The 15,503-nt window shown below is 47.5% G+C and overlaps 7 protein-coding genes across 7 annotated transcripts; 2 read left to right on the top strand and 5 right to left on the bottom strand.

The window, feature by feature from the left end:
- Positions 1-511: 511 nt before the first annotated feature.
- On the top strand, positions 512-1,362 carry MGYG_01152 (hypothetical protein; the record flags this gene model as incomplete). Its single annotated transcript, XM_003177018.1, has 3 exons — positions 512-635; positions 710-806; positions 870-1,362. The coding sequence occupies 3 exons, from the start codon at positions 512-514 to the stop codon at positions 1,360-1,362; spliced, it is 714 nt and encodes a 237-aa protein (XP_003177066.1).
- A 142-nt stretch (positions 1,363-1,504) lies between these two features.
- Positions 1,505-3,163, bottom strand: MGYG_01151 (ATP-dependent RNA helicase DBP8; the record flags this gene model as incomplete). The annotated part of the gene is made up of 2 exons (XM_003177017.1): positions 1,505-2,561; positions 2,634-3,163. The coding sequence occupies 2 exons, from the start codon at positions 3,161-3,163 to the stop codon at positions 1,505-1,507; spliced, it is 1,587 nt and encodes a 528-aa protein (XP_003177065.1).
- Positions 3,164-3,526: 363 nt separating this feature from the next.
- On the bottom strand, positions 3,527-5,579 carry MGYG_01150 (anion exchange family protein; the record flags this gene model as incomplete). The annotated part of the gene is made up of 5 exons (XM_003177016.1): positions 3,527-4,359; positions 4,430-4,926; positions 4,984-5,071; positions 5,130-5,278; positions 5,380-5,579. 5 exons carry the CDS (start codon positions 5,577-5,579, stop codon positions 3,527-3,529), a joined length of 1,767 nt encoding a protein of 588 aa, XP_003177064.1.
- A 682-nt stretch (positions 5,580-6,261) lies between these two features.
- MGYG_01149 (branchpoint-bridging protein) lies at positions 6,262-8,624 on the bottom strand (the record flags this gene model as incomplete). The annotated part of the gene is made up of 8 exons (XM_003177015.1): positions 8,458-8,624; positions 8,181-8,394; positions 7,899-8,116; positions 7,421-7,644; positions 7,238-7,346; positions 6,965-7,167; positions 6,361-6,903; positions 6,262-6,306 (listed from the first exon to the last, which is right to left on the bottom strand). Exons 1-8 carry the CDS (start codon positions 8,609-8,611, stop codon positions 6,262-6,264), a joined length of 1,710 nt encoding a protein of 569 aa, XP_003177063.1. The 5' UTR covers positions 8,612-8,624.
- A 374-nt stretch (positions 8,625-8,998) lies between these two features.
- Positions 8,999-9,887, bottom strand: MGYG_01148 (glutathione S-transferase II; the record flags this gene model as incomplete). The annotated part of the gene is made up of 3 exons (XM_003177014.1): positions 8,999-9,412; positions 9,476-9,734; positions 9,802-9,887. 3 exons carry the CDS (start codon positions 9,885-9,887, stop codon positions 8,999-9,001), a joined length of 759 nt encoding a protein of 252 aa, XP_003177062.1.
- A 975-nt stretch (positions 9,888-10,862) lies between these two features.
- On the bottom strand, positions 10,863-12,838 carry MGYG_01147 (FreB protein; the record flags this gene model as incomplete). The annotated part of the gene is made up of 4 exons (XM_003177013.1): positions 10,863-11,735; positions 11,800-11,985; positions 12,042-12,103; positions 12,163-12,838. 4 exons carry the CDS (start codon positions 12,836-12,838, stop codon positions 10,863-10,865), a joined length of 1,797 nt encoding a protein of 598 aa, XP_003177061.1.
- A 357-nt stretch (positions 12,839-13,195) lies between these two features.
- On the top strand, positions 13,196-14,455 carry MGYG_01146 (hypothetical protein; the record flags this gene model as incomplete). Its single annotated transcript, XM_003177012.1, has 5 exons — positions 13,196-13,224; positions 13,402-13,659; positions 13,682-13,749; positions 14,049-14,198; positions 14,349-14,455. 5 exons carry the CDS (start codon positions 13,196-13,198, stop codon positions 14,453-14,455), a joined length of 612 nt encoding a protein of 203 aa, XP_003177060.1.
- Between the last annotated feature and the right edge of the window lie 1,048 nt (positions 14,456-15,503).

The raw sequence follows: 15,503 nt of genomic DNA, 5'->3' as shown, positions 1-15,503 counted from the left end.
AAGCGCATGTGTTTGTACATAACCTCGCTAGACCGAGCTGCTTTCTATTCAACACCGTTACAATAAGCAAACAGCTAGTAATAATAAACCTATCAATAATAGGCAAAGACGGAGTCTTTCATAGGTTCATTGGATTGAAAACAAAAAGCAGTGTGAAATACAATTGTTTGTTATTGGGCTTCATTGAGTATAACAATGAAGAGAGTGTAGAAACAGGAACACAGCCTCAATTTATGAGAGACAAAATAGCTACAAATATTGCTAAGAATGATATATTCAGTGTTAGTGAACAAGTCACTTGTAATGGTATAAATATACTACAATCCCGTTCTTCACTCCTTTTTTATCCTCCTTGAAAGCTGTTTTGAATCTCCCTTCCTTCACCCTTGGGGATCTCATACCAAATCATACCAGCTATACCTATCTACCCTCGTGGAAGACCACCATAAAGACTGATTTAACTGCGACTGCTTGCATATAAGCAGCACAATATCTTTCTCGAAAGGAAGAAATGGCCCCAAGAAAGGCCAGAGCCTCTAAGAAGGCCAAAGTGGTAGAGACACCAGAGCCCAGCATAGAAGCTGGAGCAGAGACAAGCTTGGCTGAGGTAGAAGCCGTTGGCCGCCCACGAAGAGGTAGTTGCTTTATCACCTCATTCACTCTGTATATCGTGTATGAAGTACTTGACTGACTAGTATTGCCCTTACAGTGGGTTGTCTGATGCTGTTTGTCGGCAACCACGAAGACAAGGGAGAAGATGTCGACTACTGGCGTGTACGGCTAGGTTGGGCAGGAGACGAAGAGCCGTAAGCTGCATACCCACCCCTCCAATCTCATTTTATACAGAATGTCCAAACTGACTTGCTTAGCCGTGATATCTACCACCGTTACGAGGCGGTTGGAGACCCCACACAAGCCGGAGAGGATGCGCAACTCCCTCCCCTCCGGTTTGTGTGGGTGTTTGAGACAGGAGAATGGGTTGACAAGGCAGTAATGCTGCGAGAGAGGGCACAGAAGGCGCAGAAGGAAGAGGAAGAACGGCAGGCAGCGAGCCTCGCAGCTAGTGCAGAAGCAAAGACAGGCCGTGGAGGGTATCGCCGAGCACGAGCTCAACCTGTTGCCTCTGATGCAGCTCCTGATGCAGGCCATCAGGATGCTGCTAAAAGGGTAGATGCTGAAGGGAGAGCGGAAGGGGAAGATGGTGCTGGTCACCAACCGCCGTCTGAACCTGAGGTGAAGAAGAGAGGTAGGAAACCGGTAGCAGCAAAGGCAGCTCCCAAACGTAAAAGGGGCCAGGACGATGGCAATGAACAGGCCAAGGAGCCTGCGGCGAAGCGAAGGATTAAGACAACTCAAGCATGAGCTGTAGATAGCGTCGATTTCGTTTAAGTTTTCTTAGAGCTGGGTATTCGGTTATTCGGGAGTTAAGGAGAGGCCTAGGGTGGGTATACAGAGCGAAAATGGGTGTATTTTACTGGTTTGTCCAAGAATCATGCCGTCCATCTTAACAGACCTTTTTCAATTTCCTAACCCTGCGGCCGAGTACATCTCTTCCCTCGTCAATTTCACCCATTGCTTCTCGTTTCGTAGAGCCAACTTCCTTCAAGACCGTTCCCTTCACGATTCGAGATTCAATATTCACTCCAGGCTCCTCCCATGCTAGCATCTGTTTACCAACTCGAGCTTCAATTGCCATAACTAGCTGGACATCTCTCTGGCCCACGAGCGTTATAGCTTCACCCTCTCGCCCAGCTCGAGCAGTACGACCAACCCGATGAATATAGTCGTCTGGGTTCCTGGGGACGTCATAGTTGATAACTAACCCAACCGAAGGGATATCCAAACCACGAGCTGCTACATCAGTTGCGACCAGCAGCCGAGCCGCAGAAGCGCGGAAGCGGGAAAGATTAGCGATTCGCTCGGATTGGGGTAAAAGACTGTGAAGTGAGGTGACTCGATGTGACAGGCGACGAAGAATGCGCTCCAATAGATCAGCTGTTTTAGTTCGGTTACAGAAGATTATGGTAGATTTGGAAGAGTTCCCCTCTGTAGACAGTAGCACATGTAAAAATGCCTCGCGGTGGTTCAGGGGCACTTGGAGATATGTCTGCTTTAGGGTTGGAGGTATTGTTGTATTTTCCGTGGAGATTTCAGTAACAAAGATTGGAGGTCGATTCTTTGCTCGAGGCATTGACTTCAACGCCCGTACCTCAGGGGTAACAGTTGCTGTAAAGAGAAGAGTTTGACGATCTGTAGACGCCGGCAAAGCAGACAAACATGTCTCTACGTCAGGAAGCATGCTCCCCGGTCCACTTGTAAGAAGGCGATCTGCTTCGTCAAGAACTACCATACGGACTCGCTTCAATCCAATAATGGTATCTTCTCCAGACGACTTAATGTGGTCTGCGAGTCGGCCTGGCGTCGCAATGACTATATGGGGTCGCTGCGAGAGTCCAATCGCCTGCGGTCGCATATCGCTCCCGCCAGTTATTAGAAGAGGCTTAAGAGACTGTGGCGCGGAGATCGCTTTAACTTGTTCGAAAATTTGAAGAGCAAGTTCTCTACGTTGAGAGTTAGCATCATCCAACGCGTTTTTATATAAGCATTTTTCCACTCAAGTAAATTGCCCGTACCTCGTTGGGGTTAATATAACAGCATATATTCCAAATGGATCCGCGGACCACTTATGCAGTATTGGAGCAGCAAATGCAACGGTCTTTCCAGAACCAGTCCTACTCCCACCTATACAATCCCTTCCCTTTATTATCTCTGGTATACAGCTTTTTTGAATTGCCGTCGGTCGCTTGATTTCCATCGCCTTCAATGAGCTAACTAGCCATGGAGCAAGTCCCAAAGAAGCAAAGGAAGAATCTGCTGACTGGAGCCCCATTGCGAACGCATCATTAGCGGTAACCGGATCAGCCTGAGATGTGGTCTCTTCATCCTTTTCACTCTTCACTTCTTTCTTTTTAATTCGCGATAGGGTCTGGACTGGATATGGCGTCTTTGAAGCTATCAGGGAGCCTTCAGAGGAGTCTGATAGCCGTCGCCTTTTTTGCGGCCGTTCGTCTTGTATAATTGTCTCTATCTCATCTTGCGCAATAAACGATATCTCAGAGCATGAATCTTCGGAGTCCGAAGCTGCATTTAGTGTACCAGCCATTTCAATGTATTTATCCAGCAGCACTTCTAAATCTGTGGCTGCGCATTCACTCCATCTGCTTTCAACTGTTGTTCTTTCTTCGGCTTTGGGTCTCGAAAATTATTGCGGCAGAAAATAATTTATATTCGAAAGCGGTGAGCTTATAGTATTAGTTATATAATAAAGTTTTCTACTGATTTTTGAGTAATTTGGCCTGTTTGTATTGTTTGCATTGTCCTTATTGCCTAATAATAAACTTTAGGCATAGTAATGATATATTGCCAAGATGTATATCGAGTCTCCTATCTAAACCCATAGAATTCGCATGTATCAACAACAATTGACATATCAACAGCAGATATCAAGTGTTTTATTTTTATCCGTTCAACTTCTTCTTCTGATAGTGATGTTTGATTGTAGCTCATGAAGCTCCCCAGTTTCTAAATCACCTGCAAAAACACCTCCTCCTCCTCCAGACACCTCTTCACCATTATGAGGGCTTCTTTCAGCTAATTCGGGTTGAGCATCCCCATAAGCTCCACCAACACTCTCCATGGTGAAGGAACTGGCAGTGGGTGCATCGAGAATGGAAAGCTCGCTCTGAGTGAACCATTTTGGGAGCAGGAATGACCGAATGGGAATAAGCAAGAGAATGAAGACTGGAAATCCAACAGCAGCAATTGTTTGTGTGATCGCAAAAGTAGCTCCAAATCCCAATAGTTCAATTGCAACAAATACCCAAATGGCTATTCTCCGTTCAATTCTTAGCAATGGGTTTGAAGACGAGGTAAGCTCCTTATCTTGCAAAAGGAACGTCAACTTCTGTGTTACTCCGTTGGCTAGGAGAGCTTGAATTCCCATAATAAAAAAGAGACCAGCCATTACTGCCTGGGGTATCAAGTGTAGGACAAAAAGGAGGGGTCCACTCATTGCTCCAAGCGTGAGCAGTCCCTGAGCGAGATTGCTAACACGTTGTTCAACGACATGATCAATAATCCGGACAGACTTTCCTTTATGGTTTTCATCCTCGTCTGCTACCTGCCGTGTTACGCAAAGGGAGGCAGTATGGAATGGTGCCTGGGGAATTAAGCCGTTAGGGAAGGGAATGCCTAGAATTCCTGCTATCCCAGTTGTCAACCCTAGCAAGAATATGTCCCAGTGAAATCCGGCCGGCTTGCGGAGCGGAAACTCTGTTCCCTGCGCAATCAATGAAGACACTATAAGTTATGTTAGAAAGTAACTCCTGCTAATTGGTTGCAAGTAAAAGGAGGAAACAGGTAAACAAACCGTTGTGATCAAAATAGAAAAGTATTGTCAAGAGGATTGCAAATGGAACCGCTAGAAATATGTCGCTGGCGCTGATATCCCAGAAGTGCACAAGCCAACCACGATCGGTGGTAGGGAAAAATGCTTTGGAGGTAGGCAAGGTTTCAACGTGGACATTCCTCATTTGTCCTATATGAACGAAACCTGTGAAAAAGACGATACTAAGAGGGGTGCCATAGTCTTCAATGAACTTGCGTATATGGCGATTGAAGAAATTGCTCTCCCCAATGGCGCCGCAGATAAAGCAGGACATAAGAACGAGTAAAGAAACCATGATGGAAAGGTATGCAGATGTTTCTCCAGCCATTCCCCACTGCCTGGTAAGTACTTGGATTCCCTTTTGGATATAGATAAAGGCAACATAGAATCCAAATATATCACAGGAAAACCTTGTAACGAAGGTCAGCCCGTTACAAGAATTTGTTATAGCAAGAACCCAATGCATTATAAGTGACCAGCTAGAATAATTCGTTAGTAAGATATAATTCTTAACGTAGGGCAAGAGATACCCATACATTCCAATCCAGCACATAAAGGCCAGGTAGTTTGTCCCTCTATGTGCGATTATATCGTAGACCGTGTAGTTAAAGACTGTGATAGGACCTATAAGTCATGGTTAGGCATATTATAATTTCATTTGTTGTACGGAGTGCATACGGACCTGTTACACCAACAATAACTAAGGGCTGTCCAGCTAGGAGAGAAAAGACAACGGCACCTAGAACGGATGCTAGAAGAACCTCGTTGACACCGTAGCTCATATGCGTTTTCTCAAACATATCAAGCGAGAAGGCAAGAGCTGGAAGAATACTTCACGTATTCCATGTAAGCTTTTGCATTGTATATAGGGAAACGGAGGAATCGAGCGGTTGATGTCAGGCATCGCAAGGGCAGGCATGGACTAGTCATACTTCGCAAAGAACATGTATACAGTTGCTGGAATGACACGATAATCCCATGCATCCCTCCAATCGCTCCAGTAATACGGTGCTCGTCTTCTAATATCATTTTTCATCCCGTGAAAGAAACGTATCTTCCACCATTTCGTATCTGATGCTGCGGCATTCGATGTTGCCGCCTGCCCTTCACCACTAGGCGCTTGCGCTGCCATGGTGTCCCTGAAAGAATTTCTCACAAGCTCTCACGGAAATGGTCGATGTACGATGAGCAGCTATTCGGGCTATAGCTGAACTGGGGGCATTGACTCTTTTATGCAACTGGCTGTCCGCTGGCACCATGATCCGCGAATGGGAAATCGCGGAAATTTACTCCGTACGAAGATCAAGTCACACCGCAAAATATGGTACTTAGTTAAATATCGGAAAAAAGTAGGCCGAGTACTGGCTTGCATGCTGGAGAATATGTATGGCTGGGTGCTATAACTGCTTTGAAATAGTTGCCACAAAGGCTGTGTTACATAGGGATGAAATGGTTTTGAGAGCTTGTAAGGTGCCCCTCTACGGAGTACATGGAGCTTCTTTCGACGAATAGCCAAATACTACGCGATATTGGAGCTAAGAGCCGAGTACTCCCTAGGGACAATAACGAAGAACAAAAAATAAGAACACAGACATCAATTTCCCTTAAAATTACAAACGACAAGTGTCCGGTCAATAATAACGGGAGCCCATAGAGGCCATTCAAATATGACATCCCTCAAGGGCATAAAAACTGCCTATAGGCTGTTAGTAAAAAAAAAATCCGAATTACAAGATAAAAGGCATGGTTAGTGGTTAGCATTTGAGTACTCCTAGGAAAATCTCTCCATTGGACTCCGACACTTGTGATCGAAATCAGGCAGAAGGCGGAGGTGGAGGCGGTGGCTGTTCACTCGGAGGCTAAAATAGACGTTAGTTTTGGTTAAACATAGTTGCGAAGCTGTGAGAACCTACGGGAGGGGGTGGGCCATCGGCTGGCGGAGGTGGAGGTGGAGGAGCACCCTGGAAGCCAGCGAACATAGATGCCATTCCAGGTGGTGGTGGAGGGATGCCACTTAGACCAGGCGGTGCACCCATGACTTGGTTTGTGGGGAATTGATATCCGGCATAACCATAGGCAGCAGCCTGGGCCATGGCTGGAGCTTGCTGTGCAGCTTGCTGCCATGGTGGAGGGCCACCAGCAGAGGGAGCAGGGTTGTAAGAGTCGCGCCCCTGGTAACCGTGATGATCTCGGTTGTCTCGGTCACCCCTATGGCCGCCAGAAGCCCATGGTGGAGGTGCATTTTGGTCATGATGACCATGGTCGTCTCGGGATCGATCATCTCGTCGTTGCCATGGTGGTGTGTTGCTGGCAGGCTCACGCTGTTGCCACGGCTTCACGTCATCACCGCCGTAGTTGTTGTTGCCCTGCCCATATCCTCCAGGTCCACCTTCAATGCGTTTCTGTGCCTCACCGCCAGGTAGAGGAGCATTGCCAGAGAGCTCTTGCATGAGTTGCTATAGTAAAGCGTTAGTATAGGTTTTTATTTAAGTGCAAATGAGGATGGAAAAAGCTTACCTCCATTTCCCGGTCAACTGCATCACCACCTCCAACCCCTTTGCCGCGAACGCTAGGTCCATGGTTACGCCAATCAGTACCACGTTGACGGTCGGGACAATCTTTGGCCATATGTCCAGCATTTCCGCAAACACGACAGATTATGTTTGCAGTGAAGTTACGCTGTTCTGGGCAATCGTATTTGCGATGACCAATTTGACCACCTGAAAAGTAGAAGTGTTAGGTATCATATAATATAAATAAAATAATAGACAGACATGTCGAGAGACTTACAATTTTGACAGGCCTGATTCTCATCGTCACGTAGGGTACCGTTAAGAGCGGCAAGTTCACGAAGCTGGTTCCTCTTCAGTTCATTTTGCCCCTCGGGAATAGAAGCAGCCTATTGAATGATTAGTTGAATCCTTGCTCAAAATTTTTGTTAAAACAATGTATTGGAGAGGTTGCAGAACATACCGTTTCGATAACATTGTGAATAAGTTCCTTTGCCTTGTTAACCTTGTCTTCCGTATCTGCCATGATTAGACAATGAAGGTCTTCTTCCTGGTTGCTAGAGTGAGCGGCGTCAGATCGTCCTTTACCCTCTTTAACAGAGCCTTTGCCTCGGATAGCAATTTTTGCTCCGGACTTGGTCTCCATTTTCTTGAGGGTATTGCCACGAGGTCCGATAAGTAAGCCAACTTTTATTCACAAGTGAGCTCGGTGTTAGTATTTGAAGTCTTTTATATCAAGTAGTGAATGGGAAGGATTAGTAGTAACTGGGTTAGTATGCAAGGGAGAAGAGAAAAGAAATAGAAAAGCCATCAAGTTGATGACAAGTTAAAAGAAAAGAGAAAGTAATGAAAAGCAACTAGCAGGTCGAGAAAGCCTCGAGCCTGCAGCAAAAATAAAGAAAGAGTAGGACGATTAGGAGTTAGAGGGTTAGTTATCATACTGAAGTTAATCTCTGGATAGTCATTAACAGGGACATAGACCTTCTCCTGGGTCTTAGTCGGACGCCTGTAGTCAGAGGGCGGGTGATAGTTAGGAATAACTTTCATAGCTTTCTCAATAAGCTTGTGACGCTCATCTTCCAAGCGTTTGCGGTAACGGTACTCTCTGGTGTTTACACGTTTACCAAGGTTATCGTACTGTGGCGCCGGCGAGGGAGACCTAAATAAAAAAAAAGTGTTAGTCCAGCAAACATATCATAAAAGGCGGGGAGGCCGTCACTCACCTATCTCCATCAGCCGGGACAACATCGTTGATACGAAGCTTCTGGCTAATTTCTTCAATACGCAGGTGAAGAGTGTAAGCTTCAAGCTGCTCGTTGGTCATGTTTGCCATGATCAGAGTCGGAAGGCCCATCAGGCCAGCAGCCTTGTTCTCCTGGGCATCACCCCAGCGGTTGCGCTTCTTCCGCCTCTTTGTTCCATCCGCAGGAGGATCAGCTATACACAAGCAGTTAGTATGGGTGTTCTTATGATGGCGATGGGGCTGGGTATAGAACTCACCTCTCACTGGACTCCTACCACGCTTGTTCCCAGCATCCATGTGAGCTGCTGGAGTTGACGAGGAGCTTGGGGCTTCATCTGGCTCATCGCCAAACCTGCGACGACCCAGTGGGATATTGTTAGAACCAGTAATACCTTGATTACGCCACGCCATGATCGTTGTTGATTCTGAGATTCACAATCAAACGAGGAATGAAGGATATATCTGTCGTGGCAAGATGCGCGAAGGACAGAGCTTTTTCAAGTCGATGATCCAAAGCTCAAGGGAAACTATCATATCATGATTATATAATCAATACAACACGTGACTATTAGGGATATTGATTTTCCGGTAAATTTCGATACTGGAAGTGAAATCATTACACATAAAATGGATCGTTTTTATTGGGCTGAACGAGATTTGATTGTATGAAATCGTATTATTTCAAAATAACCTATTACTAAGCTGTTCTTACCAAATTAAGAGTTTTCGTCACTTGCGCCACCAAAATATCACATGACCTAAATAGTATTACTAACTAATGAATGTTGTAAGCAGATTTTACTTGCTCGCATCACTCTTCATGCTGGCCTGAACCCACTGCCTGCTCTTAGCCGCTACCCTCTCCATAGCCTCCTTATCCTTCAGCAATTCCTTGATGGTATGTGGCTCAGGGACATGTCGGCCTTTCTCAACGCCCTCCCTCTTTAGTAGCCTCTCCTCCCAAGCCTTCAAATGCGGGAAGTCGTCGATGTCAACTCCGGCCCACCCTGCACTCGCAACCCATCCCCAGTGAGAGATATCAGCAATGCTGATATGATCTCCAACCAAATAGCCTGACTTTGACTGGGAGAGATGCTTGTCTAGTACTCCGTATAGACGGCGGGTTTCGTTCGTGTATCGGTTGATGCCGTATTCGATGCGCTCGGGAGCATAACGGTTAAAGTGGTTTGCTTGACCTTGCATTGGGCCAAGCTAATCCAGGACATTTGTTAGCAACTAAATAAGTAGTTGCTTGAGAAGTGGATCAGGACTTACACCTGCGTTCTGGAAGAAAAGCCAGTTGCTGACTTCATATGCCTCCCTGGATCCCTTGGGGTAAGACAGCTTGTGCTCGGTATCGTATCTGTCGACGAGGTATTCCAAGATACTTCCGGATTCGAAGATAGCAATCTTCCTGCCGTCGGTGAAAGTATCGGTGATGGCTGGGATGCGGCCATTGGGGTTTATCTCGAGGAACCAAGGCTCCTTTTGTGTATTTTTGCTGAGTTCGATGGCCACGACTTTATAAGGGAGGCTATATTGGAGTGTTAGCTATTTCTCAGCTTTCCACGCTCTTGTAGGAAGCCGGGAGGTAGGCTCACCCAAGCTCCTCCAAGGCGATCGAGATCTTGATGCCATTGGGAGTCTGTGAGGTATAGAGGGTGATATCTGATGCGGGGGCAGCCATCTTGACGGTGCTGTTCGCTAGTGTAGTGACTGGGCGTTGGAGCTGCTTTGTATACTGAGCCAGGCGCCTGATCATATATTTATTATAGGAGGATGAATGCAAATAATTGATGAAAACTGCTGTATTTGATTTACTCCAACCTGGATGTCAAGGTAGTTATATATGTAGACGGATACTAATCACCAAGCCAACTTCGTCCGTATTTACGACCGAGGGGGCGGGGCAGCTTAGGAGATTAATTATAAATACAGCGATATCGATGCGATGGCGCGAGACGGGATTTATAATCGCCAGAAGAAGGTTGAAATATTCCCCTGGCTTCTTCTTCTTCCTCCTCTATTTACTCTTACTTCTTCTCCCTCTTCTTTTTTTTTACATATGTGCAAGGAGCGTCCCTCAAAAGTCTCGCGTTGGGTTCTCAAACTATTACATCACACAAAGTCGAAGGGCCTAGAAAGCCGGCGACTTTGCCGACGCCAAGATGCTTTGACTTTACGCAAAAGAAAAGAAGACGAAGATGAAGACGAAGAAAAAGCCATCCGTTAGTCAACGTGCAGCAGATCGTAAGCAACAGGTACAAGCCTGGTGGTGTAGAGTTATGGCTGCTGCATAGATAAGTAAATACAAGAAGTAAAAAGGCTGGACTGCAGATTTCCGGGACTTCGAACGCCGCTGCTTTGCATCTCCAGGCCGAAATGAAAGGGATATGTTAGGCAGATACTTATGTGCAAGGGGAATAAAATGATAAGTGTAAACAGGGAAAAGGGAAGAAGTGAAAGATGGAAGTGAGAGAGTGAAGGGCCAGAAGTAAGACGTAAGTAAAAGAATGTGCATTTTAACCCCTGTGAAGAAGCCCCCCATGACCGAACCAGTTGGATATGCGCCCTCCTTATGAACCCCAGCAACCCGAAGAAAAGCCGTTAACCCATGAATAAAAATGCAAAAGAAGGTGATAGACTGAAGGAGAAGAAATGGCTACCATGTAAAACACTCTTCGATGAAGTCGATATGGGTGGGAGTTTGCCGTTGCCGACACGCATATCGAATCTCGTCACTCAGACTGCCTGTTCCGCACACCATGACACCCATGGCACCGACCTGCTTCTCGATTTCTCCGTCAAGGATGGTGCCAATGTCCGGCTTTCCCGGGAACATCTGGACTGTCGTGCTGGGACTATGAATCTCCTTGGTGTTGCGTGGTCGGGTGATGAAGAGCATGATTCGGAGTACCTCTCGTCTTTGGCTCATGGACAGGATGCTGGTCATCCAGGGCCGGATCCATTCGAGATGTTCGGGCGATTGGATTATCCAGATAAGAGTCAGACGGCGGGTAGCTACTGTTCCGTCTGCAAAGCCAGCGACGAGATGCCGCACATAGGAGACATGATGGGTAATGCCAACACCGGCAGCAAAGAGGACGACTGAGCCGTATGAATCGAGAACATGTTCGGCTCCGTAAGGGCCTTCTACCATGGCGGATAGAGTGACACTTGTAGCACCGTTTTCAGTAGCTTTCTCGTATAGCTTGTTGGTCATTCCGGTTCTTCGCCGAACGACGAGGGACATTGTGGGCTGTTGGAGGCCGAGGATGTCTTGCTTGGTCATGACGAGACCTTTTTCATCAGTGTCACTTTCTTCATTTTCACTCCATGCCACGCTGAACGGGTGAGATGTCCACCAGCCAACGGATGGGATGTATAGATATAGATGTTGGCCAGGTCTGAAAGTCCAGGGCTGAGCAACCCTTAATGTAACGCGCATTGCTTCTCCTGGAAGAGCTTCTATAGTTGCGGTTGTGTTACCACGTATGAAATTCCTATAAACGATGGTGATTATGCGCCATGCTCGCTATTGGGGCTCAGTTAGCCGGTGAACAGGACAAGGATGAGTATTAAGGGTTTGTTGGGATTACCTCAAAGGCCCATAGTATAATAGCTCCGAGAAGGTACTTGAGTTGGGAATAGCCAACCAAGTGTGCCCATGTGAATGCGAGGAAGACTATAACCAAAAGGATATGGAAATGGAGGAAAGTTTCATAAAACGCATGGCGAAGCATGGAGACAGAGTGAATGGATATGATCACAACGCAGATGGTTCCCTATAGATCTAATTAGTGCCTACATAGATTGTAATAATCAAAGAGTATGTACTTACGACAATGCCAGTCAATATCAGATTGCTAGAGCCTAAGGACTCCCGCAGAGCAGCCCAGCCGTCTATTGGCGTTCTAGTTAGAGAAGTCTTAGATGAGTATAGAACAAAGAATACATCGCACCTGTATGAACCTTTCCTACCATCCAGCAGATAGTGTGAGCAAGTGACTCTAGCACGACAATGCGGCCAAGCCAGCGATGAAGGAGATTCCATGTATCAAACGAGACATCCAACAGCTTGATCAAAGGGTTGTTCCGGCCGGCCATGAGAACAAGGGGGATAAGGTTGACAGTTGCCATTGTTCCAGTCCGTTTGCGAATTGAGGGTAGAAACTCATTCTCAGGCTTCGAGAAGGGAAGTTTATGCAGGCAGAGGTATGCATTGCTCCCCACCACCATAAGCAGCAGCACGGTGTGAAATCTAGTGGGAAGAGTACCCATGTTCAATGCCGTAGAGATTCGGTACTCGCGGTTGTGACGTTTCCAGAGCAAAGGAGCATACATGACATGACGCTTCATCCAGGCCCAGAAGCTATGGGCAGCAACGAAGTACCGCTGGGTATCATTTGAAAGACTGGTAAGGCGTCGAATGTGTGCTGACATGCGAATGACCGCAGACCAGATGAGGATAATGGCGAAGACGCTTCCTCCGGACAAGATATAGTAACGAGCAACCTTGTCATCGTACACTTCCTGCGGTTGCAGGATATGGGGTCCTTCTTCGTGGTGTGATGATTCTTCGTCATAAGCTGCGGCAAAGCCCGCCAGCAGCGGTGCCAGGAGGAGTAACGACCTCATGAGCAGCTGTAGTGTTCAATTCGAAGGAGAGTAAGACGTTTTTGACGGCGACGTGGACGCAGTAAATGGTGAAATAAAAAAGAGATCGTATGCTAATGAACGTTCGTGGTCGTTTTAAAGAGTGAGAGTGAGATTTGCACTGTTTGGATGGTTGAAAAAGATTGTAACGGGAGAAACCGCCCCGGCCTGCCTGGAGGATAAAAAGAGAGTGGAATTGGCGTCTCTTAAACGGCGAGCGTGGTTGCTCTTTGTTTGTTGCACTTCGCAGTTGATGTTCTTGTCTTTGGGAGTCGCGAATGTTGTTTGAGGTCGTCGAGACAGAAAAAGGCACAGCCCTTGTCAGTTTACTAGCATAGCATGTCAGAGACCAAGGAGCCCCCGAACCAGTGTGCCCTGCAAGCTCTCATCGGCCTCGGACAGGGGACAAGGAACAAGAGCACTGTGGGAGTCGACGTTTGAAAAGACGGACACAGAGAGCGAGCGTGAGGTGACAGAGAAACGAGACGACCAGACGGCCAAGGGCGTTCTATTTCTTCCCCTGGTCGACTTCGGCTTCTGCGCAGGTCCAAGCCGGATTCGATTGAAAGGTCTAATAAGCTGACGGGACCGGCAGGAGTATGCTGCGGATCCCAGAGGCCAGTGGCACCTGCATGTACTCTGCAAGTCACTCCCGGGCTGCCGCCTAGCGGGCAAGATACCGTCAGGGGACTTGCAGCGCCCATGCAAGGTACGGCCGTCGATCAAGCCACCACCAGCCAGTTCGAGTCAGAAGAAAGGGACGGCGAAAAGTTAGAAGCGCAGATGAGCGAATCAGCAGCAGAGTAAGTCATGAAAATCCTCTAGGGCAATGGCTCGTTGGCTGACACGGACTGGAGACGACCCTCAAAAGGTGAAACGCCCGAAGGCTGGGCGTAAGACTTATCTTGACGGCGAGGATACAGTACGGAGAGGAATGAGATTCTCCACCGGGACCACCGCGAGGGATGGATGCGAGCTATACTTAGGCATGGAAACCGAAGGGAAAGCATAACTACAACTCCGTATGCCGTACGGGGGTGGTCTAGATGCTGCGAAGGCCGGCCTAGAGGAAGGAAAGAGATCGGTCTCTCTTTCGTCGATATTCAAAATCCAAAGGGGATCGTCCGCTGAGATGGCCAACTATCGCCTCCTGTTTCAAGAGAAGGAGCTGAATTAACTATCTGACGAGTAGCAGAAGGTGGGAAAGGCACTTGGGATATGCATTTTCGGCCGACGATCAAAGTCGTAGATGAGCATTCTGGATCGATAGTTGGCTACAGGATATCAGGTCAGGGCGCCCTCCATTCCCCATTCCCCCATTCATGTCTCGGCAGCGTGGAGAGTATGTACTGCGAGTGTGGTCTGACCGAGTATCACCCAGTGGTCCTTCCTGTCGCATACCACCCAGGCTCTAACTAATATAACTCCGACATGGGCTACTATACACTGCTCCTGTCTAGGGGAATCATATGAGTACATACGGTTGCCATAGCTTCAGACGGCTTCCCGACTCCATCTGCCACACAGGCTTTTCCTACACGGGTTAGAGGAGTTGAGCTTGTTACCTCCGTTGCAGTAGCCCAGGCCGAACTAAATTAGCTTCCTAGGTACTTAATTATCCCTGCTCACTCCATGGGTTAGGTCTGTATAAGTAGCCGACTGGCCGCTTCGCACGGTGGAAAACGGCACCAGGCAAGCCCCTGGCCGCTACTTTAAACTTACATGGAGCAACGCAACGCCCATCTCGATGTCGGACAGCGATAAAGAAAGGACTCCTCCTCCAATTCACTCACGCTGGTGGGAACTTAAGGGCAAAAGCTACTCAGTGAACCAGGGGAAAGACTCTCATGCGACCTAGAATCGCCGGGTGGCCAGTTGAAGCGAGCAAAAGTCTACCCGCTTCTGCTCTTCTCGGCCACTCAGAAGGCAAACCACATCTTTCTCTGAAACCCACAGCGCCTTCCATCTGACATGACCGTTTCTTTCCCTCTCTCCACCGTTTCCCAAGTGTCTGATGGATTCTTTCCCCCGCAAAAATGCACCTGGTTGGGGAACCGCGGTAAATGAGAAATCGTAGACGCCACTCAACTCGGACACCTACGACACGCTACAGTAGTCAATCCAGAGAGCTAACTAGCCCTAGTCTCCGTCTAGTGGCAGCAACTAAAACCATCGAAGTGAGGGGCTGTGCTGGCCTCGACACAGCTTCGTCGCAAGCTGAAGATCAAGTTTGCAAGCCGCTGTTGGCGTGCTGACGATAGAAGAAGCTTCAAAGGCACATGGAATATACGAACAGGCAAAAAAAGCTTCTATATCAGTAGTATAAATACATGAAACCGGGCGGATCTAGGCCTCGGGTCAGAATATACACGTAGAGTCATGAACGATAGAAAGAGATAAAGGGAAACGAAGACGCTCGACAATTGGTATCCGTAAAGCGTGCACGCTGAACTCCCTGCGACATATCGAGTTTCAAGCCAAAGCAATGCAAAATGGGTATAACCAGGCGAAAAAAGAGAGGGCGCCAGTATTCGAGCCATGTGAAAATACTGAAAAAGAAAGGTGTAAGAATGCTGATCAAATCTGAATCAAAACTGACTTTGGTTCTGCGAAGAGTATTGGTAGGAGGAAAAAGGAAGAACTATCT

Source organism: Nannizzia gypsea, genomic scaffold (assembly GCF_000150975.2).
Source record: "Nannizzia gypsea CBS 118893 supercont1.1 genomic scaffold, whole genome shotgun sequence".
Taxonomy (NCBI): Eukaryota; Fungi; Ascomycota; class Eurotiomycetes; order Onygenales; family Arthrodermataceae; genus Nannizzia; species Nannizzia gypsea.
The sequence above is the reverse complement of the archived record's forward strand: the minus strand, read 5'-3'. Positions and strand labels throughout refer to the sequence as shown.